The 27,658-nt window shown below is 34.4% G+C and overlaps 2 protein-coding genes across 20 annotated transcripts in view; one reads left to right on the forward strand and one right to left on the reverse strand.

Moving 5' to 3' along the window:
* The first annotated feature begins 7,090 nt into the window (after positions 1-7,090).
* Positions 7,091-26,861, forward strand: LOC136845904 (tigger transposable element-derived protein 1-like). 3 transcript variants are annotated; one of them, XM_067116386.1, is made up of 6 exons: positions 7,303-7,526; positions 12,965-13,119; positions 18,782-18,917; positions 25,140-25,342; positions 25,502-25,985; positions 26,143-26,861. In XM_067116386.1, the coding sequence occupies exons 4-6, from the start codon at positions 25,167-25,169 to the stop codon at positions 26,515-26,517; spliced, it is 1,035 nt and encodes a 344-aa protein (XP_066972487.1). In that variant the 5' UTR covers positions 7,303-7,526; positions 12,965-13,119; positions 18,782-18,917; positions 25,140-25,166; the 3' UTR covers positions 26,518-26,861. The 3 variants fall into 3 exon arrangements, 2 of the variants coding, with proteins under 2 accessions (XP_066972487.1, XP_066972486.1); XR_010855289.1 differs by lacking the exons at positions 25,140-25,342; positions 25,502-25,985; positions 26,143-26,861 and adding exons at positions 18,491-18,577; positions 21,244-21,770 and having other exon boundaries at positions 7,091-7,526; XM_067116385.1 differs by lacking the exons at positions 7,303-7,526; positions 12,965-13,119 and having other exon boundaries at positions 18,789-18,917; positions 25,037-25,342.
* The window catches only part of LOC136845899 (cysteine-rich motor neuron 1 protein), a 480,145-nt gene continuing 468,514 nt past the window's right edge, over positions 16,028-27,658 (reverse strand). For all 17 annotated transcript variants that reach the window (XM_067116366.1, XM_067116375.1, XM_067116365.1 and 14 more), the window contains 2 exons: positions 22,702-22,899; positions 16,028-21,582 (listed from right to left, as the gene is read on the reverse strand). In XM_067116366.1, coding sequence (XP_066972467.1) covers positions 21,380-21,582; positions 22,702-22,899 — 401 coding nt within the window. In that variant the 3' untranslated portion in view covers positions 16,028-21,379. The remainder of the gene's footprint in view (positions 21,583-22,701; positions 22,900-27,658) is intronic.

Below are 27,658 nucleotides of genomic sequence, written 5' to 3' on the forward strand. Positions count from 1 at the left end.
AGGGGTGTAGGTCTGACCGGTTTCGACTTTATTTCCAAGCCATTGACGAAGGACTGATACAGAGTGTGAGAAGTCACAAATATATATACTACAAGAACAGTACTGACGAACATACACAACCGTTAAAAGGCTCCATATCCCTATTCAGGCCGGTGTCGAGGTAGAGTGTCTTTAAAACTCATTTGGCTAAAAATCACAATAGACTCTCAGGGGACATTGCTGATAAACAGACCATACCCCACCTCAGATCCACACCTGACAGGTGTCATGGAGCGGAGTTTGGAAACTCATTAACATTACTACCCTCGTACTGTGTTTACAAATGTGATAATCCTATTTTCATATATCTCTACTGCCTACCTTAAAGTTTAAACAATTTACAAATTTCTTTTGATATTAAAGGATCAAGTTTATACATCCCTTGACTGATATTCATATTATGGTTGTAACTTTCTTTTATGAAGCTAGATTCAATGATGTTCCTTTCCAGTGCATTATTAGAATATACAATCCTTTGCCCCTTCCCAGTTGATAGCATGATCGTTCTCACTAACATGTACAAATATACCACTGTTCCCTTGTGCATATCTCACACATTTCTTATGTTGTTCAATTCTTTTTTTTCCAGTGCTTTCCCGGTTTGGCCAATATAAAAGTTGTCACAAGACTTACAGAATTTTATATACACACCCTTTAATATTGTCTGAGGAGTTCTTGATAAGTACATTTTCATTGTTGTGTTGTTCTTAAATGCGACATTAACACCAAAATTCTTAAGAAGATGAGGGATATCTTTCATACTATTATTATAAGGCAGAACAAGCAAATTTTTGTGTTGTAAGGTTCTTTCTGGTTTTGATACATAGTCTTTTTGCCCTTCAAATGCACTGTTTAATACACTATCAGGATATTTCAATTTTTGCCTGCAATCCTAATCTTATCTATTTCATCATCAATATATTCAGGGCTACATACCCGTAATGCTCTTAAAAACATAGATGAAAACACTGACTTTTAACCTTATTGCTTTGTCCAGAATAGAAATGCACATAGGAAGAAATATTAGTGGGTTTTCTATACACACTATATTTAAACCCACTACTATTTCTTCGTATGAGGACATCCAGAAACAGTAAGCACCCATCATTTTCCATTTCCATCGTGAATTTAATTGATGGTACTAATTGATTTAACTTAGCAAAAAAAGTTTTTACATCTTGGTTCCCTGGCCATACACAAATTATGTCGTCAACATACCTAAACCATGTAACATTACGTGGGATTATGTTGTTTAATATCTTCCCACGTAATGTTACATGGTTTAGGGTATGTTGACGACATAATTTGTGTATGGCCAGGGAACCAAGATGTAAAAACTTTTTGCTAAGTTAAATCAATTAGTACCATCAATTAAATTCACGATGGAAATGGAAAATGATGGGTGCTTACTGTTTCTGGATGTCCTCATACGAAGAAATAGTAGTGGGTTTAAATATAGTGTGTATAGAAACCCACTAATATTTCTTCCTATGCATTTCTATTCTGGACAAAGCAATAAGGTTAAAAGTCAGTGTTTTCATCTATGTTTTTAAGAGCATTACGGGTATGTAGCCCTGAATATATTGATGATGAAATAGATAAGATTAGGATTGCAGGCAAAAAATTGAAATATCCTGATAGTGTATTAAACAGTGCATTTGAAGCGGCAAAAAGACTATGTATCAAAACCAGAAAGAACCTTACAACACAAAAAAATTTGCTTGTTCTGCCTTATAATAATAGTATGAAAGATATCCTCATCTTCTTAAGAATTTTGGTGTTAATGTCGCATTTAAGAACAATACAACAATGAAAAAAATGTACTTATCAAGAACTCCCAGACAATATTAAAGGGTGTGTATATAAAATTCTGTGTAAGTCTTGTGACAACTTTTATATTGGCCAAACCGGGAAAGCACTGGAAAAAAAGAATTGAACAACATAAGAAATGTGTGAGATATGCACAAGGGAACAGTGGTATATTTGTACATGTTAGTGAGAACAATCATGCTATCAACTGGGAAGGGGCAAAAGGATTGTATATTCTAATAATGCACTGGAAAGGAACATCATTGAATCTAGCTTCATAAAAGAAAGTTACAACCATAATATGAATATCAGTCAGGGATGTATAAACTTGATCCTTTAATATCAAAAAAGAAATTTGTAAATTGTTTAAACTTTAAGGTAGGCAGTAGAGATATATGAAAATAGGATTATCATATTTGTAAACACAGTACGAGGGTAGTAATGTTAATGAGTTTCCAACCTGCCTCCATGACACCTGTCAGGTGTGGATCTGAGGTGGGTATGGTCTGTTTATCAGCAATGTCCCCTGAGAGCCTATTGTGATTTTTAGCCAAATGAGTTTTAAAGGACACTCCTACCTCGACACCGGCCTGAATAGGGATATGGAGCCTCTAACGGTTGTGTATGTTCGTCAGTACTGTTCTTGTAGTATATATATTTGTGACTTCTCACACTCTGTATCAGTCCTTCGTCAATGGCTTGGAAATAAAGTCGAAACCGGTCAGGACCTACACCCCGTTTCTTATTTTTCACCTGTGGTAATGTGTGATAAATGAATCACGTACAAAAGTGATAATAATCATATATATATATATATATATATATATATATATATATTGTGTGTGTGTGTGTATTATATATATATATATATATATATATATATATATATATATATATATATATATATATATATATATATATATGTGTGTGTGTGTGTGTGTGTGTGTGTGTGTGTATTAATATATGTCCGAATTTTTACTGTATACATGATGCAATGATTTTCCACTCAACTCTGTCTTGTGCGCTTACAGTAACATATAGTGTAATAATTCTCACTTCTTATTTTCAAGTATTTTGTGATTACTTATAAAAAATATCAAAAATATGTATAATATCATCTTAGTTTATTTATTCAGCTTTGCTGAGAAAATGAAAGCAATAAACATTACAAGGTAATATACAGACAAACGGTCGTAAATAGATTATGCAAGCTGTTGAAATATTGCACCTGCTGGTTGTGACAATGGCTCAGGTATGCTATACAAGCGCACGGCCTTGGCTGAATTCTTGGGTGCTTGTCAATTTACGCAGTAATTGGTTGTATCCTACTACTTCTTCTTCTTCTTCTTCTTCTTCTTCTTCTTCTTCTTCTTCTTCTTCTTCTTCTTCTTCTTCTTCTTCTATTCTTAGATGGCACAGGATAGGGAAGTTATTGTCATAATGAAGTTTGTGTAAAGATTTCTTATTCGTGTTAAGGAGTGGTGTTGTCATAGATGAAGCATAGTGTAGTGTTTTGTTACTCTCTGTGTGTTTGTTTGTTAGAGAACATGTTATTGAAGTTGTTCATGAAGTTCCTGAGTAAAACACTTAGTAACAGTTACTATGGATGTTGTTGATAACTGGGGAATCCTGTTACAAGTTTTCTAATTCCTTGGTTTATTCCCGTTTGTGAGCGTCACGTCTTTCTTGTCGCATTCCGCTATTGCAGGTGGACCGTAGGTGTCTTGTTAACTAGGTCGAGGCATTCAGGCTTTGTCTAACATTGATTTCCTTTGCAGTACGCTCATGTTGCATAAACTGAGTCCCGTCTTTGGAGGTAAATATCATTGAGGAAATGGATCCACCCTTCCTCTTTGCTTCTATGCTTTTAATCTTGAAATGTCGTTGACATCAACAAAAGCATTGTCTTAATGTTGACTTACGATACCGTGGGAATGTATCATATCGTTAGACTATCGGTATAGGTCTGTCTTGTTATCACGAGAGCAGCTAATTACGAGGAGGTATAGTTAGTTATTTGACCAATCTCTTAAAGTAGTTCATTTTAAGTAAATCCAAGAAATAACCAGATTTCACTGAATAATATAAAAGTCTTGGAACCATGGTGGATAGTGTTTGGGTCTTGAAAAATGAGGGATCTCTGTGCTATCTCGTTTGTGTATTTTGACCATTCGTGTTAGTAGCATCCATAGTTGTGATCCTTTGGTGTTCTGAAGTAGAATCCAGGCACCTTTGGAATGTGGAGGTCATTAAGTATGAATAAAGGAGACCCTTATTAGTCCGAATAAAGGAGAAGGAAAAAGTGGAAATTAATAGATCCACATCTTAATATTGGCTAATGTCACTGATCAGGTGAACAGCCTATTGACTTTGTGCCACCAAGTACGAAAATAACGTGATAAAGCTTGAAATTTAAAAGTGTAATTTAGTAACAAAACTAACACGAAATAGCCACGTGTTACTTAGCTCTTGGCTATCATTTTGGAAATTGTACAGGATTATTGTGCAACAGAGTAGTAAACATAATATCTCTCTTGATAGCAAAGTCGATAAAGTGAAGTATCTACTTCAAATCCTGTGACTGGTGCAGATGCGCTTGATATGATTTCTTTAGGTGTAAATTATTCTCAAGGTAAAATGAATTCGGTATGGAGGGGTATTTGTTACTTAATATTTGAGAATATACATAACTTGAACCAACATTGAAATACGATGTATTTGTAATGTGCATTTTAATTCCAGATCATGAATCAATATTTTGCACTCACTGTTTATGAGAGAAGTGCCAGGTAATTTAAATTTGTATTTTAATAAACAAAACCATTAATCAAATATAAAATGGGCTCACAGAGATCAAGTTCCTTTTTTATCATTATCGAAAATAATGATACAGTGTTGCTGATCATTAAGATATGAGGTCAGTTGTGATTAGACATAAGGAGATAAAATGCATAGTTTCATAACCGTAAACAAAACAAGTTCTGTTTTATTGATAAAAAATTATTTAAGTGCGGTTCTAATAATCTTATAGTCTCACGTAGAACCAAGTTTGATGTATAATATTTCATTAGTTGGGCCTAGTGTTTAGTGTGATGAATCATGTTTTATAGTCGCCACTTGAATATACACAGAGAGAGAGAGAGAGAGAGAGAGAGAGAGAGAGAGAGAGAGAGTTGCCCCAGTTTTCTTTAATGACCCGTTATTTTGACCCTGCCTCGGGAGATTATCTTCGATTATCACCAATATGCGAATTTTCGTAGGCACTTGACAAGTCTTTATCCTTTAATGAGATGTCAAAACGGATGGCGTTTTAGGCTTAGCGTTTGTCCTCACCTGGATTGAATTTTATTCTATTTAATTTTATTTTCTATTTGTAACTCATGTGTTACTGATATTCTTGGTGTTGTTACTCCTATTTATTGTTTCTCCAGCAAAAAATTTTTTGCGATAAATTTGCTAGCGTATCTCATTAGGTATTGTAGTTACAGTCACCGTTGTATTTATAACTGTTGTTATTTTTGTTGTGAAGCATGCATAATTATGTTAGGAACGTGTTTTTTCTGAAAATTTCTTGTTTATTGTAGAAATTGATACGATGTATTTGCCCACAAGGGTGAACAAACTTAGTCATGTTGTAGCCTAGGTGGAATTCAGTTAAGATTGTTGCTGATGTTTTAGTACAGTAAAGAATGTTAACATGATTCGTTTTGGAATTCTTAATTTTGTCGTCATTTCGAAATACAGAAGTTGAATTGATACGTAAGTTCTTTTTTTAACAGTGTTAAACTAGGCCTACTGCTAGAGGGAATTAATAACATATGGAAATAGAATGGTACACTTGCCAGTGAGACACGCAAATTGCTGCTTTATTAAATAACTTACATTTTAATCGAATTTCTGATAATGAGATTACATGTAAGCTCGCCTCATGTTTGTAGGAGGTTAATAAAAATGAGTTATCAATAAAAAGGTTTGGCTAGTAGGTTAAATAAGTCTGAAACCGTAACTACACATAGCCTACAAATGATGATACAATACATGTATTTCGAAATTTCTGTGAATTAACCAAAGAACACGGAAAAAAATGAAACACTAAAGAAAACTGAAAGGAAACCTTTAGTGTAAACATGTCTTCATTGACCGCTTTAAGCCTTTGAAGACGAGATTCGCCAGAGGTAGGGTTTAAAATTGAATTAGCACTAAGGTATGAAGGTCATTTTCCTACCCTTTCAGGGATAATTAAATCCATCGTACTGATGTTTAGCCCGGGGCTGTTATTTAGATAGGTCATCTCGTTACTGGTTTTTGTATGTATGTATGTATGTATGTAATGTATATAATTCATGAGCTACTGCCTTTTCTATGTTTTCATATATAATATGACCACGTTTCTGGATTTTGTCAACGGGTGTATATTGATTAACTGATTTACGTTTTATGCTTGTAGCTTATGTATTATAATTTATAGAATTGATCAATTACAGATTTGAGTATGTATGTATGCATACATGTATAATGATTACAATTCGACATTATTTCCATTGGACATAATTATCTGTTGTTAAGTTGGGGTTTTTCAGATTCAAACCTGTACAAAAAATGTTATTTTACTATTGTAATATTTGCGTTAATGATTTGTTTTATTTGATATCTTGTTGCAATATTTCCCGTAGCCTGATGAAAATGTACTTTGAATTTCAACAGTGCTTCAGTTTTTTATATCATTGTCAATTATTAATTCCTTTTACAGAGATCTGAACTTTACCTTTTATTAAAGATGAGAAATGGTAAAAGAATTTTTTCAGCTTTTGATAATTAGGTGATGGCTTTGCAGAATTTGCTTTGCATCTTATAACATTTTGAATGATGTTCTTCACTCTTTGTGGAATTAGACAAACGTCAATTATAGTGGTTAATAATATACTGTAGTAGGCTACTTGGTTTATCTTGTTTTTAAGATATGAAAATCGAAAAATTTTCATGTAAACTGTAGTACACTACCGAAGCTGGTATTTTTCATGTACAGTACAGCGTGAAGTCTGCCCGAATTTTTAAAAATGACTAATTTATATTTAGTGTGCTTATAATCTTTTTTATGATTATCGTCGAGTCGACTGCAGTTTGTGTGCGGAAGCCCTTCTGTATTGTCGAATCTCGTTAAATAGAATTTGAATGATCTCTACCAAACCTTAAAAGCGTTCCCGATGAAACCTAGCATTTAGCTATGATTTCCAGTACCGATTTTTATTTATTTTTTTCGTTAGCAAAGTTTCCGAAGAGTATATTTCTCGTCCTTAACCTTCCAGGGTGTTAATTCCTTGGATGGAGATTAACCTCCTTTAGTGTATGTGTTCCTTAATGTTTTAAAAGAAACAGTTTTCTCTTATATGCTGCATCCGTAACTCTTGGGGACATTCTGCGTTTTGCCGACTTGCCTCCTTTTCTTGTTTTGTTGTTGCTGTACAGAATGGAAGCGGGCAACTTGAAGCAATAAAGGCGTGCCCAGGAACTTAAGTGTTCCACCTCAGCCATCCTCAATAACCTTGCCGAACCAGGGATTATAATCGTGTAATGGCGACGAGGACTGCTCCCCAGGATGTATTTTTCGAGGTGACAAGGACCTGTTATGCCAGAAAACTAGAGTTGTAGGTCCGCCGTCAGGGAGCAGACAGCATACTGTGAGTAGGCTAACCTAACAGTAGACAAGTTTAAGCTAAGAGAAACCATGGCTACGCCCACCATGGTTAAGGCCCCTAGCACCATTTTCTGTAAAACTGCAGGGTAACTCCGCACGGACTAGGCCTGTTACCTTGGAAATACAGTTTTTCCTATACTTTTCGTGTTGCTGATGAAGTAGGTGGTGGTGTTTATTGTCGGTCAGTTATTATTAACTTCACAGGCCTATCTACCCAACACGGTTGGGGACCCTTTGGGAACGTGGGGTTTCGGCTGGGGGAAATCGTTAGGAGAAATACCTGGCTGCCATGTTGTTATGGAACGGTTCCTTATGTTCAAGAAGGGATTGGCTAAGGAAACCTATTATAAAAGGAATTAGACCAAGCTAACGTACCCTAACCTAATCTAAAAGGCCATGTTATTTAGTTGGGGTGGAGCCCCTCAGTGAAGAAAACTCCACTTTTACCAAAAGCTCCTCTATAAGATTGTGCATGGGTGATATCATTCCAGGATGGCCAGCACACAAAAAAACATAACAGTTCTGATGTTAATTGCAGTTGACTGACTAAAAATAATGGTAAATTGTTAATAAGCAACTAAAATACTATAGGTAAAGTCAGTTTCCAAGGTAATACCTGATGTGGAGCAACCCCATAGTTCTACTGCATTTTCTCCTGAGGAGACGTCAACTGTGGCACAGGAATGGTCAAATTGAAAGGAGTCTTTTGCCTACTTCATAGAAGGTAGTGGAGTCATTGAAGATGGCCAAAAGGAGGCTACAGTATATTGCTCCACCAAGCAGGTATGGAGGTACAGTGTATAGAACCCTGACTGTGGCTGGAGATAGTTTTGATGGTGCAGTTACAGCGTTAGATAACCATTTTATGCCTAAAAAGAATGTAACATACATTGAGGGGCATGTTTTCAGGCAGGCTTGCCAGGGTCCATCCGAAAGTATGGATTCTTACCTGACTAGGCTAAGAAATTTTGTTAAGTATCCCACAGCCGAAGTGAATTCTAATCTTAGAGATCAGATAATTGAGAAGTGTTTTTCAAAGAAGTTAAGAGGTAGATTTTTGAGAGAGAGAAACTTGACATTAGATAACATAGTAGAAATGGCAAGGGCCTTGAAATTGAAGATGGTTCTGTGAGATCTAGGCAATATAATAATCTCAAAGTAAGTAAGTTAGGTTACCAGCCCCAAGGTTGTGAAACTTTTCATGCAAAAAGGGGAGGAAATACAAGAAATTTTATGCATTCTAATTGGCTGAGAAATAATTTCAGTAGGCCTAGCATGAATCATAGTTGTTGGTGTGGGGTCTACAAGGTCATTGGCAGAGTGACTGCAATGTTGCAGGAAATAACTTGCTGGAAATGTGGTAAGATAGGTCATTTGGCTCGTGTTTGTAGGTCCAACGTAGTTTCTTATCCTACCTGTAACTCAGATCAGTAAGTGTCATTGTCACAACCTGGTGTGAAAATGTCCAGGGGAAGAGGTGTCAGAACTAGGAATTACACCAGGGCCAAAGATGTCAATCTAGGCATAATCAGCATGTTAATATGGGAGAGCATGTGTTGAAACAAATTTCATTGTTTTTGAGTAAAATGCCATTGATAATAACTTACTTGGAACAGATTCATCCATAGCACTAAATATTTAAAGCACTGGTGATGATGTAAACCAAATAAAAGCAATTACTGTATGTAATAAATATTCAAATTTAAAGGTGTATAAATCTTGTTTTTCAGGTGTTGGTAAGCTGACTTATTTCCAATTGAAATTGCATGTAAACCTTAATATGAAACCTGCAGCACAACCTTTGAGGAGAATTCCTTGTAATATAAGGGAAAAAGTTGAGAAAACTCTTGATGATTTGTTAGATTTAGATATTATTGAGCCAGTTGAAGGTCATACTAAATGGGTTTCAGCTCCTGTTTTTGTCCCAAAACCAGTGATGAATTGAGACTGTGTGTTGATATGAGGAGAGCTAATGAGGCCATTTTAAGAACTAGGCACCCTATTCCAACAATACCCTGAAGGGGGTTAGTGCTGTCAGTGCACCTCGTTTGGTGCACTGTAGGCATTACTTGAGGTTCTTTGCAGCGTGCCTTCGGCCCTTAGCTGCAACCCCTTTGTTTCTTTTACTGTACTCCTTTCATGATCTCTTTCTTCAATCTTACTTTCCATCCTTTCCTAACAATTGATTTATGTGCAACTGCAAGGTTTTCATCCTGCTACATCTTGCAGACCTTTTACTGTCAATTTCCGTCTCAGTGCTGAATGACCTTGTAGGTCCTAGTGCTTGGCCTTTGGCCTAAATAATATATTCAATTCATTTCAATTATTGGAACAATAGATGAATTGTTAGTTGACATGAATGGTGCAGTTATATTTTCCAAACTTGATTTAAAGGGAGATTCCATCAAATTGAATTTGATCCAGAGTAAATATTTGACTACTTTTGTTACCCACAAAGGGTTGTTCAGGTACAAAAGATTGCTGTTTGGAGTTAACTGTGCTCCTGAGTTTATCAACATATCTTGCAACAAGTTTTGCATGATTGTGAAGGAGTCAGAGTATTAGCTGATGTCATAATTGTGTTTGGTAATGATATTAAAGAGCATGACTGTAGGTTGGAAAAGATATTGGCAACATTGTGTAATAGAAATTTAACTCTAAACCCAGATAAATGTAGTTTTGATGTGGAAAAGTTCATTTTTATGGGACACTTGCAAAGAATGGCATTGAACCTACTGATGATAAAGCTGTAAATGAGGCTAAAAGGCCAGAGAATGTAAATGAGGCTGGGAGTTTTCTTAGGCGTGTAAATTACTGTGGTAGATTTATCAATAATTTGTCAACTGTAAAAGAGCCTTTAAGAAGGTTAACAAGAAAGAATGTAACTTGGCAGTGGAGAAGTGAACAGGAACATTCATTTTAGGAATTAAAAAAGAGGCTTCTGCCTGCTGAAAGCATGGAATATTTTAATCCTGTATCACAAACCTAAGTGATTGTAGATGTTAGTCTGTTTGGACTTGGAGATATTTTAGTACAAAAACAAAATGATGTGATGTTTCAAATCAGTAATGTTTGCTAGGAGGTCATTGGCAGATCTTGAATGTTGTTACTCTAAGACAGAAAAGGGGGCACTTGCTGTTGTATAGGCTTGTGAGAGGTTTAGAATGTATGATTTAGGTATTCATTTTGAATTGATAGGTGATCACAAACCACTTGAAGTAATCTATTCTCCCAAGTCAAGACCTCCTTTGCATATTGAAAGATGGGTTTGGAGACTGTAGCCTGTCAACTTTAAAGTAGGGTACTAACCAGGAAGGACTAATGCAGATGATGCATTGTCTAGACTACCTTACCAGATATTCCTAAAGGTAATGTAGCAGAGGAATATGCTTATTTTATTGCAAAAGTTGCGACACCTATTGCCTTAACTGCCAAGGAAATTGAACAACAGTCTGGTGTTGATATGGAGTCAAGTAAAATTATAAAAGCTGTTGGGACTGGTGATTGGAAGGAAGTTCCAGTTTTTAAGTATGTTAAAGAGGAAGTATGTATCCTTGGTTGTTTACTATTAAGGGTACAAAGAATTATAATTCCTAAATTCCTGAGAAAGCAGATTCTTGATTTGGCCCATGAGGGACATCAGTGTATTGTAAAGTGTAAGAGTAGATTAAGACAAAGTTTGGTGGCCTGGTATAGGGAAAGAGGTGGAAAATTATGTAAAGAATTGTGAAGCATGGTTATTAATGAGCAGTATTAACAGGCCAGAACAACTGAAACCAACTTCTTGACCAGAAAGACCATGACAACGTTGGGATAGACATGCTGTATGTGGTCTTTTGCCGAGTGGCAAAAATTTATTAAATGCAGTAGACTATTATTCTAGATGGTTCGAAGTAGGAATATTGTGTTCGACCAGTATTACCAATATAGTAACATACCTGGATAATTGGTTTACATCTCATGGGTTACCAGAACTCATTGTAACACAGAGGTGTACAATTTACTTCAGCTGAATTTAAAGATTTTTTGAGTGTAAATGGTATATGTCATAGACAAGTAACACCATATTCACCGCAGGCTAATGGTGAAGTGGAGTGATAAAGTAGATCAGTTATGAGGGCTATTAAAACCATTAGAGCTGAAGGAAAAGATTGGAGGAAGGAACTTATTACTTTTTTAAAAGCTTATAGATCTACTCCACATTCTGTAACCAATGTTACCCCTGAAGAACTCATGTATGGTAGAAAAATAGAACAAAATTGCCTGAGATACGTTTAAAATATACTGGTTGTGATGATGAAATTAGAATAAGAGACAAAAAATGTAAAAAATGTAAAAAAAAAAAGGGGGAAGAGTACAGTATTACTGTATTATAAGAAATTTTATGTTAGGGACAAGTAAGTGAAGGTGACTTAGTGGTCTTGCAACAAAGTAGAGAAAATAAGTTGGCACTAAATTTCTTCAGTGAACCTTATAAAGTTATTGAGAAAAATGGTAATAGTGTGCAAGTTGAAACCCATATTTCTTCCATAATACTGATTTCCATTTTTCCAGGTGTTTTGGCATTGAGATGAGTAAGTTCAGGTACTGTTTTTGTAGTTTGCTATCTTACTGAAATCTTTAGTTGTCCTTGTAACGGTTATTTTAAGAATAGCTATGTCAAAAGTAATGTGAATCTGATTTGTTAAAAATTGCAATGTATTTTATTTGAATCCATTAGTGTTGTCGAATGTTCTTTTTCTTTTAACTGTATATGAATTTCTGTGCTTCTTAAGCATATTTTAAGTAACAGGAGTTTAAACAGTTTGTAATAAGCAAGAAAGTGTATTGATAGTCTCTAACTCTAAGAGTACTGTATTACTTCCTTAGGGTCAAAAGTAGACTAAATGATACAACAGTTTTTTCAAATCTGGCAAAAATTATCACTGCCAGGAGAATCTTTTTACACACTGTGTGAAATTAAACATATTTCGTTGTGCTTAGTAAAAAAAAAAAAACTTAAAAGGACACTTTCGGTATACTTCATGAAAGAAATGTTTCGTGTCTAATAAGTTAATATGTAATGTTACATTATAACTAAACAGTAAGTTTTTCTAGTCTGAATTAGTCATCAGTTATGACTATTATAGCACATTCTTCATGATCGTCTCATATCTCTCAACTTATTTTTGTTGAAAAATTCTGTGGGTTATAAAGATACAGAAAGTGTTTGTCCTCATTGGGATAACTTGAGATATTTCATTTTCATAACATAGATACTAGAACATGTTGAGTCTTTTTTCAATTATCCTTGTAATTGGAATAATTATGAAGTTTGTATCCCTTATTCCCAATTATATTTTACTTTTTTTGACTAGTAAAGACGAACATTTCGATAAATTTATAAAGTTAAAAAAACTAAACTTTACTTTTTTTTTGTAGGTGCTGCCATCCAGGCAAGAAAACAGATACTGTATACAGAAATTGAGATTAAGCTTCTAACACAGAAGCAGCTGTGTGTGGGTGGAAGCTTATTAATGACTGATATTGATGACTATGGTTCAACATTCAATCTGTGCAAAGTGGCTTAAGGCTAGGTAAATATGTCTTTGTTTTGCCTGTTCCAGTAATAATGAATTAATTAGCTTATATGATGTTCTTTAGATAAATTACTTTACATTAGCCGCTCTTTAAGGCTGTCTTGTGTCAGCTTTTAGCAGATATAAAGATGACTTGGCGTATACACGTTAAGCGTATGTAATCAGACTGCCAATTTAAAATGTTTCCATATGTCAAAAAAATTGCTTTCCTTTCTAATAGTGTACTAAAAATAAACTATGGCTTAACCATTGAGTAAATAGAGAGAGGGAATTGTGCTCGTTCGTTTTCTTGATGTAACATTCTCCTCCTTCAACATACTGATCAGATTTTGTCAGCATTGAATGAGTTAACCAGTAGCCATGTTTTCTTTCTTTTGATTAGTTCCCCTCAGCTTAACTCAGGTTGGGGTAGCTGTTTTCAATGAGCCGCCTCTAGTTGTTTTTTTCTAGGACAGCTCATGTCACAGTGGGTTTTGGCTGATATTTTATGGATGGATACCTTCTAAACTTCAACCCTCCGTATTTGAGCTTGGGAAACATGAAAATTATGACGGCTGCTAAGGATCATCTGTTTTTAATGCCCCTCCTCCAGCCATTTCTATCCTGAACTGCTCATTTCCTAAACTTGGTTTTGGCCAATCAACACAATCATTTATGACAAAAACATGGGAATATAAATCCACCAAAAACAGGGTATGTATAGTAACATTTGTAGTTAAAAAGATGAACAAAATTCTACTCTAATTACCATTTAGATGTCTAGTTGGCATATCTGAATACTAATTTGATAACTGGCAAGTGCCAGTTTGGAAGAAGGCTGTCAGGCCTTTTCTGGACTTAATTTTGTTGTTGCATCTTTCACAAAATGCACAATATGGTTTTCCATGGTAGTGATGCCCCACTGATAACATTATTTTCCTGTTACTCAGAGAACAATTTAACGTTGTTTGAGCATACAAAGTTTGAGACCTAGCTGCTGCTGCTCTTCTCAGATGCCTTGGCCAAGGTTTCAAGGAATGAATTAGAGAAACTGTTTTCCTTCTCATCCTCCTGTCACAAGGACACAATTTCCCTTTATCCACTTAGTTACTATGATTAGTTGGGTAAATATTATGGTAGTTTTTTACTAGGCTTTCTTTTTCGAAGATGCATTTATTGGATAAATGTCTTAAATTGAATGATAATAATAAGGTAATAGTTGGTGACTGTTAGACATCTTGAATGTTTTGTTGGCTGTTCTGCTGGGTCTCTTTAATTATCAGATTTTGCCTCTTACTAGAAGGCGGACCCCATAAGTCTGACAGGATGAGGGGCAACTGTATTTTATTTTGTCTTTGGACAGGCATTCAAACCCAGATTGTCAGGACCATGGATTTAGGTAGATGAATTTCATACTTGGTGAGGTTGTCTTCAGTTGTCTTCCCATCTGAGTAGCTGGGCAACTCGGTAATGCAGGACATTGCTATTCAGCATGGTCCCCAGTGGAAGAACACTGCATTCTCTGATGTACATCATTACAAATCACTGCTTGGGGAGCCCTTGATATTTGACATGTAATGAGTTCTCCCCAAATTGTCCTGTGCATTTCTGCCTGAGCTCCCATCAGACATTGCTTTCTTCAGGTCTTCTGCTTGCTATTTCCATATCTAATTCTCATCACATTTCCAAACCATATCAGGCTATTTTCTGCCACCTCCCAATTTGTTAATACATCTTTCTACTTACAGTGGTCTTGAATCTTTTCATATCCTAATCACACTTTTTCCAGATCTTTCTCAGTACCCATGTTTCTGCTGTATAGAACATTAGAGGCCTTATGTAACCCTCATAAGTCCTTGTATTCTCAACTTTTGGGGTGCTTTTATTTAGCTGAAGTCTGGCTATCTTCTTCCATTTCTTCTAGGGTGCCACTAACCTTCATCTTACTGCCCTTTCAGTTGCGTTTGTCTTGAAGATACAGAACTGGTCAACATTTCTCAAAAACTCCACCACCATACAAGTTTCCATTTCATTTCTCCCCACTTGTCCTTCTGATTGTCTTTTCCTATATTAAATGTGGATATGCAAAACAGTGCCTTGGCAACACCCATCCCCATTTAGTTAATACAGTCTGTCTTTTTTTTTTTTTTTAATAAATAAATGTGGGTTCAAGGGCGTCATTTCAGATTTTTGATGTGGGGGGTAAAGGCGGTTTGGCAAGTGAAGCGAGCCTAATCACCTGGGTTTTTTTTTGGTTTTGAGCTATTTTATATGCTTTTTGAAGCACATAAAATAGATAGAAAGATATAACTTAATGTGATGACACATTTGAATTTCAGTAGGAGTCATGGAAAACCAGCTGCTGTTACTCCTTGGGGTTTGGTGGGGTGAGGGGGGGCAAGTACCCCCCCTAAATGACACCCTGGTGTGGGTGCACAGCCATTACTCCTAAACTGAGGAGTGCATGCCTTTTGTGGGGTGTGCGCACAATACATAATAACTATTCTGTTTACACCACCACATCATAAAAGTATTCTATTTACACTGCCACATCATTAAAAGTCTTCATCTTTTTTTTATGGAATCAATGAGCAGTAAGGATTCCTTTCTTGGCTCTATTATTGACAGTTGATATAAGACTGGTACAGTATATATTCTCTGGATCATCAATTTCTGTCTACAGCCCATTAGGGCCATGCAAAATGATGGAACCATTCATTTTCAACTTGTCAGCTTGGGTAACTGGGATCCATTTCCATGGAAGAAGGCTAGATATGATTACAGTAATGGGTTATGTATATGAGGATTTGTATGCTAGGAAATTTTTAAAAATATTTCAAACCTACAGCATTTTCTTCTAAGTACCATCAGTGTAACCTCACAAAGCAGATTCTTTTAAAAAGAAAGTATACAAGTGAAAGACACATTACCATTTTCAGATTTTATTAAACCCTTCTAATGGTTTTTATATAAAATATAATGGAAATAAAATATTTACAATACAATTGACCTTCCACTTAAAAAATATGAAAGAAATGAGTTCAAATATGCAGTTTTTAGAAGGGGATTTAGGGACAAAAACACAGGATTAGAAAGGAATGCAAAACTATAGGATTTACGGAAATATTTCTTGCAGTATATATATACAATTCGTAATTAAACAGAATATCATCAAGATAAGCAAAAATAAAAAAAATAAAGTGCAATTTGCATTTTACACTTCATGGTCATCATAAATAAACAGCAGCATTCTAGCCCATACATAACCTATATACAGTATAATGATTAGGTTATACTAGATTTCAATACATAGATAAAATACATCTTTGTCATCATAACTTGGCCAAAGACTGAGAAAACTGCCGACTACCTCGTCCAATTCCAAATAACACCAGTAAAAAAGTGACTACACAAGGTTATGGATAAATCAACTGTTTTACATTTGGTATTCCAATTCTTCAAAAGACCTCGTATATTTACACATCACACAATACAGAGATGCAATGACAATATTTTATCCATAACATTGGTAAGAATGACAAACATAGCATAAATTTGTTGTTTCTTTAGCACTCAAGACAAACCTTTTCAATCATTATTGCCTTGATGTAGTGACTGTCAATGGAATGCGTAATACAAATGAAGACAAATATGTGCATAAATGTACAGCATAAATACAAGCAATTGCCAAGTAACTTAATATACAGAACTTATTGTGTAATTAATTATTATTTAGTTCTCTGGCAAATAGCATGGCTGAAAACTCCAAAAGGTAAGAAGTAGAATACATTTGGTTCCAAGTAATGTACTATAATAATGAAAGCCTAATCTTTAATGCATTAGAGTGCAAGGTTTTTTATATTGCAAAAGTAAATTAAATTATGAATTATTAATTTTTTTTAATATTTTAACTGTTGTAAACTTACTTCTTACAGGAGTATAAATTTGTCATAGAATGATCTTTATTATGCATTCATTACATATATTAATCAAACTTCTTAAAACAAAAACTAAACCAGTCCAAAATTAATCATAAGTAAGAATACCATTCAGTAAATAACGAATTGTTAGCCAAAATAAAAAAGATGCTATCATTTAGGAAAGGTCTGGCATACAATGGGCACAATATCTGGTGATCCATTTAAGAACTCCCATAAGAAAATCAGCCATACTATTTTAATATTGGGATATTTATAAAGATTCTGTCAACAAATTAATGCTATGTTTTGCATTATTATAGAAAGAATAACAGTGAGAAAGAATATGTTGAACATTTCTGCTATTTTAAGAGTGCTAATATAAATACTGTACTGGACGAACACACATCCTAGAGCTAATTTTCTGATCATTTATTCTTATAACACCTTTACATTAGCAAACTACTTCAGCTAGACAGAATTTTTCTTTTGTTTTACACTAAGGTCCTGCCCTTTTCTTAGCAATAAAGAGTATCAAATACTAATCAGTTTGCAGCTTCATCACAAGCATTAACAATATTAATATCTTGTTCACACCCCTTTTCTTCCCGTTTCACCTGTTCATCTTCAGGAGCTTTGCCTGTGGACTGTAAGACTCATCACTTATCAAACCAAAATCAGAGAGTGACACATGACCCTTCCAAAACATTTTTGATGATGATAATAAACAGTCCAAATATGGCACTACCTACCAGAACAGTCAAGAAATGGCACTATCTGCCACAAAAAGTTCAAATCAAGAAGCAATTACAGTCATAAAATGCTTCCTTATTCTGTAGGACACTTTTCCAATACCACCTTTATTTACAAGTTGTGACTGAAAATTAGAGCACAGATTCATCAGAGAGAACATTTAACAATGATTAGAAATTCTATTATTGTATTTATACAGCTAAAAATGCTGGGGTTTTCCCCCCAAACAAAAGAGCATATGAAGATATTAAGTTCTATTATAATAATATGCTTACACTAAAGTTACTGTACCCAACTGCAAAATATGATACCAAATGTAATATGCATTTAAGTGTTTATATGGACTTCCATGCAATGCATGTGTACAGAATGTATATGCATGTGTAAGCATGTATAGGTAGTATATAAAAAGACACCTAAATGCACTGGTATGTGGCAACTTCTAAATATAGTTTTCATTTGTATTTTACTGAACAGGATTTCTAACTAATACAGATTTATCTAAATCATATGAAAATTGAGAACGTGTTTGTTAAAGCACCTATCAAAAATTTTCCTAGTAAGATTATGGTTCCATCTTCATTATTTTTTGGTTACATGATTATCAACAAAATAAAGGATTTACTGAGATCAGATGGGTGAACAGATGTCATTTATCCATTAGCCATCTAGTTGAAGAAGTAATTTCATATCACAGAATAGCCCTTGAACCTTTCCAGAATCACATTGTGAGTAGAAGATGCATTTGCTACAGATGAATTCTTGATTGAATTTCAACCATATTGTATTGCGTAGTCATTTTTCAGGTAAGTGTTCCTCACTGGATATATGTTCTTGCACACCAGTGCTGTCAGTACAGAATATTCACATTTAATGTCACAACATAAAAAAAAAGTTTCATATTTTAAATTTTGAATTTTTTAAGAACAAAAATTGCAGAAATCCACCGTTTTGCTTCCAATAATGTTTACATCTTAACTCCATACAATAACAGCCATCTATTCCAACAGGTTTACAAGTTATTGTTGCATAACTCTGGGAAAAGGTTTGACTGGATGACATGAAACAGAGTGAGAAGATTGTGTCAGGTGGCAAGTAATAATTATTACTCATTTTCATTGCCAAATGGTCCTCTCTTGCATGTTGGTGAGTATTTCTTTTCAGTACTTCTCAAATGGTAAAAATGGTTCATATCATTATTATCAAGGTTACTACAATATATTTTTAATTAAAATCATACAAACCAACTAACTCATCAAAATAAAATTTTGCAAAAGTTTTTTTTTTTTTACATTGAGTTAAAGGATCAAAATAAGCAGCATATATTAGGCCTAAAAACTTGAGTATTTTATGAGCTGAACATGAACTACACTATATGAATGTTTGGAGTAAAATTATAGATAGGTAAGGGGATGAGGTGGAAGTCTTAAAAAAAGTGTAAACCTTGTAAGTAGCATTACAGTACTTATTTCACATGGAAAAGTTTGAGATAACAGTTTTGCTGAAGCGGTGGTTTTTAAGAACAAAAGGACATTAAATGAGAAGTCACTGTATACTTGCATACATTCATTCTTCTGTACAGAACTCTCCACAGGCAGGCAATAGTGCACACTTTTTACCCACTGTTATTAATTTTTGAATGCAGTGAAATTTTCTGGGTTGACAGCCGTAGTAAAGATATAAACAGTATATTAAACTTTACATAATGTCAAACAATAAACATCTATAATGAATAATCTCAACAGATGCTGAAATGTGATGTCTATTTATTTGAATTTATTACTCAAGAGTACTTAATCATAGAGTGTTAAGTAATGCATCAAATTAAATTCAATCTACAATGTGCAAGAATTTAACATTTTGTGCAATGCTGCCTCTGTTTTCATAAATCTATAAATCAATATAATGAAATTTTACATCTCTCCTGCACAGACAAACAAACATTCTTTTAATATCTATTTTGGTGTAACTAAAGATAGCCCATAAGATAATGGAAGAGTCCAAAGGCAAAGTTGATTCTTAGTATTGTCAATAAAATATACGTATTTTAGTTTATTTCATTCATTATCAAGTACAATTTTGAGGGAAGCCCCAAAATTAATATTTTAGCGTCCAGAATTTTGTGGAGAGCATGAAAATAAATCATGACTTAATTCAGTAACCTAGTAATTTATTTTATGACATAAGCCAGTGGTTTTATCTATAAAACCTTTTTTTAAAAATGTACACAGTCCAGTTAAATAAGTTTCTTTATCAAATTTGTTCTTGACAAAGTAAGAACTTGCCTTAATGTGAGGCTCACATTTTATAAATAATACTAGTCAAAAAAATTTATACTGAAGTCTTTAATCTTACCTAATTGTCATTCAGTGATGTTATACATGTTAACTATGCACAATGATTGTATAGTATTTAGCTGCATGCATATGTCATCCTTAAAAGGAAGTTTGTAAATAACACAATAGAATTCAAAAGGTTAAAGTTCTTGTACCAGTACATGCAATTTATAAGTTGCTGGACTCTTCCATTCTCTTACTGAGTCTATTTCAAGAAACTGCATTTTACTATTTGCCCTCTGGAAAGCTATTTTCAGTTATGCCAACTTCTGTTGTAAGATAATTATAAATGGAAACAACAATAATAGAGAACTTGTTCCTTTCTGATGTACCTTAATTTGGTATTGAAAATACCTTCAGGGTTTCAACAAATTTGTATATCATCACCTTATCTTGAAAGTTGGGTAACTTAATTTGTAAAGTGATGACTTTACTCAGAAGTTGTAACATGCAATGCTTTGATCAAAGATCCATAAGTGTTTACAAATATATGTGTAATATATGTAAATTTATATCCTAGAACTTATATAAGTGATAAGTATTTAAATGCCATACATCAGAATTACAGCATTTAAGGTCAAATGACTAGATACAACAAGACACCTATACGACAACGATGATAATTATTGTTATAATATGTATCCACAACCAAAGACATATACTTGGGGGAGCAAAAAAAAAAAAATATATATAATAAATAAAATGAAGTAATCTCCTATTTCATTCATTCTGGCACAAAAAGGACACATGATGTTGAAGGGATTCTGAAACAGAAACTGGACTTCATTATCACGTGTTCCCAGCTCAGTTGCAACTGATACGAAGTGGTTCACTGCAATATACTTCATTGCAGTATTCCATTTTCATTGCAGTTAGGCAATCCAGCAAAAAATGACCAGTTACAAACACACCGATTTAGTTAAAAAAAATTCACATGCATATATAGTCTAATTGTCCGCAAAAGAACACAATTCTTGGCATCACAATTATCATAATACCTTCTCTGAAATTTTAAGTTCCATAGCTAATCAAAGATAACTATCAGCATTACAGAAATAATAATAATGTGACACATTACTGTTTAGTTTTGTCTCAGCTCATGTAAATAAATACTCATTTTCATTTCTTTCTAGCAGCAGAGAATGAAAACATCAACAGCCATAACACAACTGCTCTAAAGCAACTCTTTCTCATCAAGAGTAATAGTTGTAACCAAAGTAATCCACAACTGCTTCACCTACTTCCCTGGCGCTTCTTGGTTAATATCTTGACTTACACATGCCTCACTTGATGGTTGTCATCAGCTGTCTTGACAGGTCTTAGCTTCTCAGTCTCTTCAGGCCTATAGGCATTAATGTCATACTTGTCCCTGTGATTTCGCCGCCAAATGTAAGCTATGACAACAAGAACTATGACAGATACCACGGCTACAATCACGAAAATCGCCACAAACTCTGGTGAATCAATGCCCCTTGCTGTAATGTCATTGAAAGAAATTGATAAAATTACAAAAATATCATCATCATTAAAGTTAATAGTATTTTACCTCTGCAGTATTGAATAATTTTTAACAAATATCAAAGTGTACTGTTATATAAAAAGGACAAAAGTAACTACAGTAAGGAACTGTACTATATTTCAGTAAAGGTCCAATTATTTGTCATCCAGCTGTTTGGAAACCTGAGTTTTCATAAATACCCCTATTCCTTTTGTCTATCTGGTATACATTATAGAGATGGTTTGAATTTAGAATCTGGCTCAACTGATTCCCAAGAAGATACAAACTAGTTGTCTTGCATGAGTGAAGGCACAAGGCCTTGCTGTGAGGCTTTGTTGCTGATTTTCATTTATATCAAAGAGAGACAGTAGGAGAGATGTAATGGATCAGTCACTGTTATGAAGCTCTGATGCTGATTCTCATCTCCATCAATTAGGAGGCAATAATGATGCAAAGAAAATACATATTGTATTGTGTGAATATCCCTCTATTCTTGTGTAGTAAAATGATGACTGGATACTAGTGGCAAATTTAAGTCTGATTTATATAAGAGGAGCAATTAGGGATAAGAGGAAGGAGCACCATACTGTGGTAGAAGGGAATGGCTTAGAATATTTGTTACCATAGGACCACAGGGACTGTGAAACAGATATTGAGGAAAAGAGAAGTAATAGCCTGGATGAAGTGGAAAGAGATAATCAGCACATGTCTGTTCTATTAGTAAGTACTGTAGTGCAAAATTTATGATGCTTACATTAAGCATTTATAACTCTTAGCAGCAGAGATGGGTACTTAAAAAGAAGAGTGTGGTGGGGCTAAGAGATGGGTACTTAAAAAGAAGAGTGTGGTGGGAAGGTCATATTATGAATAAGGAACGTGTAAAGGGATGTAGTAGCTGCTTAAACAAAGACAAGGACTGGAGAAAATATTATGAAGAAAAACTTTATATTAAAAACATAAATTATGATGATTGATTCAATCCCCAAAAATATGAAACGACTACAGTATTACTGCATAAAAAAATATGTTCAATACAGAACATTATCACTCTGATAAGCATATTTATTCGCCTGAATGTTTGGAATGTATGACTTACCCTGAACCGCACTCTTTGTGGTGCCATCATCTTCTCTAGGTGGCGAGTCAAAATGATGTGGAGAGTTGTCCTCTGTGGGCAGTAAATGTTCATGTTCAAGGTCATGAGGTCGTGTAGGAGGCATACGGTCCAAAGGAACTCTGGAAGTGCTCCTACTTTCATGCCCACGGTCATTTATTGGGGCAGACTTTGTAGTCTCTGGATGAAATAAATATGTAAAATTAGATTAAGAATACTTACAATTAAACAGTAACAACATTAATTCAACATACCCAAAATTAATCATTAAAAGGTATAATTACAGTTACACTACATACATGTAGGACGCTAAAGAATCACTAATGTATAGTGTTCAAAATGCCTAATCCATACTACTGGACTCATATATTAAAATGTTTAAACTAAAAGTTTGCAATGATATATATGATTTCATCATGCTATATGTACAGAATAGTATAAAGCATTCAATTTCTAGTCTTATGTGCATTATTTATGATTCAAAATGAATTGTAGAAGTTATAATACAATACAGTACATAGAATATTGAACAAAAATTAGACAATACTGCACAGAAACACTGGTAACCACATAATATTCATGTACAATAGGCTACAAGAGCAATTCTTATTCTTTTTTCTATGCAGATTGGATATTTGCCAAAGATTCATTCTGTATGTACAGTGTGTGCAAAGACATGTATGGTTTGTGGAAGAAAATTTCTTTGTGGTAGAAAATTTCTTCATGTACCTGTGATAACAGATTACATGTAAGTTTAAATATTTTCATCTAAAATATAAAAATCAACATTTACAAGTCATTCCTGTCTTAAAAAGGTAGTGAATAAATCTGCTGTTTTGAATTACTTTGCTTTTAAAGTCAAGCACATTATATACCAAACTACTCATTGCTTTGTTGATAGAAGCTTCATAATGACCTTTAATGAATTCTATGAAACCATAGTTTTCATGATAAGAATTTAATTCCAAAAAGTTTGAGACATCTTTTCCTTGTTTTGGTAAGAATAATATTGATTCTGTCACATGAATTACCATACATAAGAAAGAGGGTTCATTAACATTATATAACACAAAGCCAGGAAAACTTTTAATATTGTAAACAATAAGGCTTTTGGAATTGTACTTGGGAAGCCTTAAGGAATTGAAAAACTAACATCAACTTCTGCTCATTGTTTCTTCATGCCCAATTGGCAAAACAGACAACTAGGACACAGACTCCAACAAGTGAAGCTTCTTCCCTTACAATGCATTAGTTTGCATCGGATCAGAATAGATAACTGATCAGCGCCTGCTGTCTATTCCTCGAGAAGGTCTCCTTCAACCAGACAGCCTTCCAGGGTCAGATCAAAGCCTTTGTGTTTTTCTTTCATGTGCATTATGCAATAAATTGTTAATTAGAAAGAAAATGATTTCAGTCTTCCCCTCTTTGCATTAACTCTTTGATCTTCCCTTTGGACAGAGGCCAGTGACAGAGCATTCTTCCTAGTATATGAGTTATCTTAATTCTTCATGGACTACTCAATAAGGATCACCTATTGATAGTCTGCAAGTGAATTCCACATCCCCTACTGCATAGGATTTTTTTGTGCTCATTATGTTCTGTAGATAAAGAACATATTATTCCCCATAGAATAACATGAGAGCTTGCAACTTCCAATTCCCCATAGAATAACATGAAAGCTTGCAACTTCCCTTGATCAGTTTCTTGAGAATCTCATCACATAAGGTTTGTGCTTCAAGAATCTCAAGAGCTACTTTTATGTTCCTCATGACCACAACAAACAGACAGCTCGCTTGCCTTTTAACATTATTTCCAAACAAAACAAATGGTTAGATAAGCCAATGGTGTTTTTGTATTGAAGAAAATATGTTTAAAAATATTGGTATATCTCTGATCTTGAAATGTATTCATACGCACTCGATAAAGTAAAGTACATATGTGGCACAGATTAAAACGTGTAATGCACAGTATTTAAAGCATCATCTAAACTTAAAAATATACAATCACTGCACATTTCAACACTACTAAATAATTAACTAGTACAATATGTCCCCTGTATTCATGGGGTTTGGAAACACAACCGCCTGCAAAAAGCGAAATCTGCGGTAAGTTGTTAACCCCCCTCTAAAAAGGCTTATAATGCCTTGTTTTAATAGTTCAGTGCCTATTTTAATAGTTCAAACATCAAATATACCTTAAACTATCATCCTAAAACACTTTAATATCATTTCAAAGTCATTCTACAAGATTACCCCTATATTCAGGCACGCACATTTTCATTCATGCAGCACTCAAGCCGTCCAATTTTCTTTTACAGGGGAAACATTGGTAATTCACAAGTGAGAGAAAGAGAGAACAAAAATACACACGCACATTAATAATATTTAATATTAAGATTAAACAAATTGTATTTTCATCAGCGTTAGTGTTCATCCTTATTCATCATAATGCATAAGATGGCTCCAAAATGCCCTGCTCCTGCTAAGGCTTTGGGCAAGGAGCGTAAACGACACAAGAAGGTCATGACCCTCCACCAGAAGGTAGAACTTCTGGATATGCTAATGTCAGGGAACAGCTTCGCTGCAGTTGCGCGCCATTATTCGGTGAATGAGAGTACAGTCAGGTAATTAATCATTTATTGACAAGTGTTTCCAGTAATGTACAAATATATAAATATATTATATACTGTAATACACAATACTGTTATTTACAGTATTTAATTAATTAATTGAATTAATTTTCCTTTTTAGAAAGTATTTTGACAAGTTCTGAATATTTTCAGGTACATCAAAAAGAAAGAGGTGGAGATAAGGAAGGCCACAAATATGAACTTAGGTAGTGCCAAGACGGTATCGACTTTGCGCGATAAGAATATCATAAGGGTGGAGTCTGCCTTGGCAGTGTGGATTAATGACTGCTATAAGAAGAACATGTCTCTCAGCCACATCATCATCCACAAGAAGGCACGTCAACTGTACCAGCAGTTTCAGCGTGGCGGTGACACTGAAGGCAGCGACGTACAGGAGCCAGATTTTGTAGGCTTTGACGAAGAAGAAGAAAATGAGGAAGAGCCAGAAGCAGGATCATCGCCACATCCTCGAGGTTTTCAGGCCAGCAAGGGTTGGCTCTACCGTTTCATGAAGCGGTGCCAACTGAGTAATGTTTTTCTGCATGGTGAAGTGGCATTACCAGACACGGAAGCAGCAGTGAAATATCCCAAGAAGACCTTCAAGATCATCAACAATATTGGCTACTGTCCTGAACAGGTTGGTTTTAACTTGATAAAATTTTATGCTTATTACATTTTTTAACTGAATTCCCTTGTTTTTTTACAATTTTAAACATAGCTTTACTTTATGTAATAGTACATTACAGTACCGTACATCAAACTGTTTAAAATATAATTCTTTACTGATGGACCAGGATTTGGCAGAGCTGACGAAGTCTGCCAGTGAGGAAGTAGACACAGCAGGTTCAGGGGACGAGGAGGAGGAAGCAGGCCTGTCTTTGGACTTACTGTGCGAAATTATGAGGATGCTCAAGGAGGTGAAGGAGAAGCTTTTGACACGAGATCCTAATATAGAACGCGCCATGAAGTTCAATAATGGCCTTGATGGGTTATTGAGGCCTTATACAAACCTGGTCAGCATGAAGAAGCAGACACAGCAGCTGCCTATCACCAGTTATTTCTCAGTGGTGAAGGACGACCCTCCAAAGCATCTCAAAACCCCTGAAGTACAAGTGGTGGACAAAGTGCCTCCTGAAGAAGGGGAAGAGGCACTCCCAGAGGAGATGTAACTCCTCTGCTTTGCTGTGCAGTCATATCTTCATTGTCATTCATCAGACTGTGCAGCTAATTAACCCTTAAACGCCGAGCCTCTATTTACAAAAACGTCTCCCGTATGCCGGCGGCGTTGGGAGCTAAGCGCCAAAGCGGAAAAAATTTTTTTCAAAAATCACAGCACGCTTAGTTTTTAAGATTAAGAGTTCATTTTGGCTCCTTTTTTCTCATTGCCTGAAGTTTAGTATGCAACCATCAGAAATGAAAAAAATATCATTATCATATATAAATATTGGAAATATATGACAGCGAAAAAAAAAAACTCGTATATAATTGTATACAAATCGCGCTGTAAGCAAAACGGTTAAAGCTAATGAGTTAATTTTTTTTAGTTGTATTGTACACTAAATTGCGATGATTTTGGTATATAACAGATTGTAAAACGATTAAAGCAACGGAGAAAATATTATCACAAAATGATGCATGAATTAAGTAACGATGGACGTAAAAAAAGTTTTTTAAAAATTCACCATAAATCGAAATATTGTGCTAGAGACTTCCCAATTGTTTCAAAATGAAGGAAATTGATTGAATATTACTAGACTGTAAGTTTTTTAGCTTACAATTGCATTTTTTGACCGTTTCAATCGAGTTAAAGTTGACTGAAGGTTGATTTTTTTCTATTTATCGTTATTTATATGAAAATATTTCAAAAATGTTAAAAGCTAAAAGCATGATTTATTTTTGTTGTATTCTACATGAAATTGCACACATTTTGATGTATAACACTTTATGTAACAAATAATATAAAACGGCGAAAAAATTACAACAAGGTGACTCAAGAAATGCTAGGATTTTTTTAGCGGATGGAAGGAAAGTTTTTTCAAAAATTCACCATAAATCGAAATATTGTGCCAGAGACTTTCCGTTTATTGCAAAATGATGGAATTGATTGTTACTAACGAGTTTTTCATTTCGATCGAGTTAAAGTTCAAAGGTTGATTTTCATTTATCGTTATTTATCGAAAATATTTCAAAAATGGTAAAAGCTAAAACTTGATTTTTTTGTTTATTTGCATGAAATGAATTTTGATGTATAACACTTTAAACGAATAATATTGAAAAAATTGTTACTAGAAATGTAGGATTTTTTGAAGG

The sequence above is a fragment of the Macrobrachium rosenbergii genome, chromosome 14, assembly GCF_040412425.1.
Source record: "Macrobrachium rosenbergii isolate ZJJX-2024 chromosome 14, ASM4041242v1, whole genome shotgun sequence".
Lineage (NCBI taxonomy): Eukaryota > Metazoa > Arthropoda > Malacostraca > Decapoda > Palaemonidae > Macrobrachium > Macrobrachium rosenbergii.

Excerpts from the sequence above, each read along its gene's own strand:
- LOC136845904 (XM_067116386.1), top strand. The coding sequence starts at position 25,167 with ATGCATAAGATGGCTCCAAAATGCCCTGCTCCTGCTAAGGCTTTGGGC. Across the intron at positions 25,343-25,501 it reads GTGAATGAGAGTACAGTCAG|GTACATCAAAAAGAAAGAGG; the intron begins GTAATTAATCAT and ends GAATATTTTCAG. Across the intron at positions 25,986-26,142 it reads TTGGCTACTGTCCTGAACAG|GATTTGGCAGAGCTGACGAA; the intron begins GTTGGTTTTAAC and ends CTGATGGACCAG.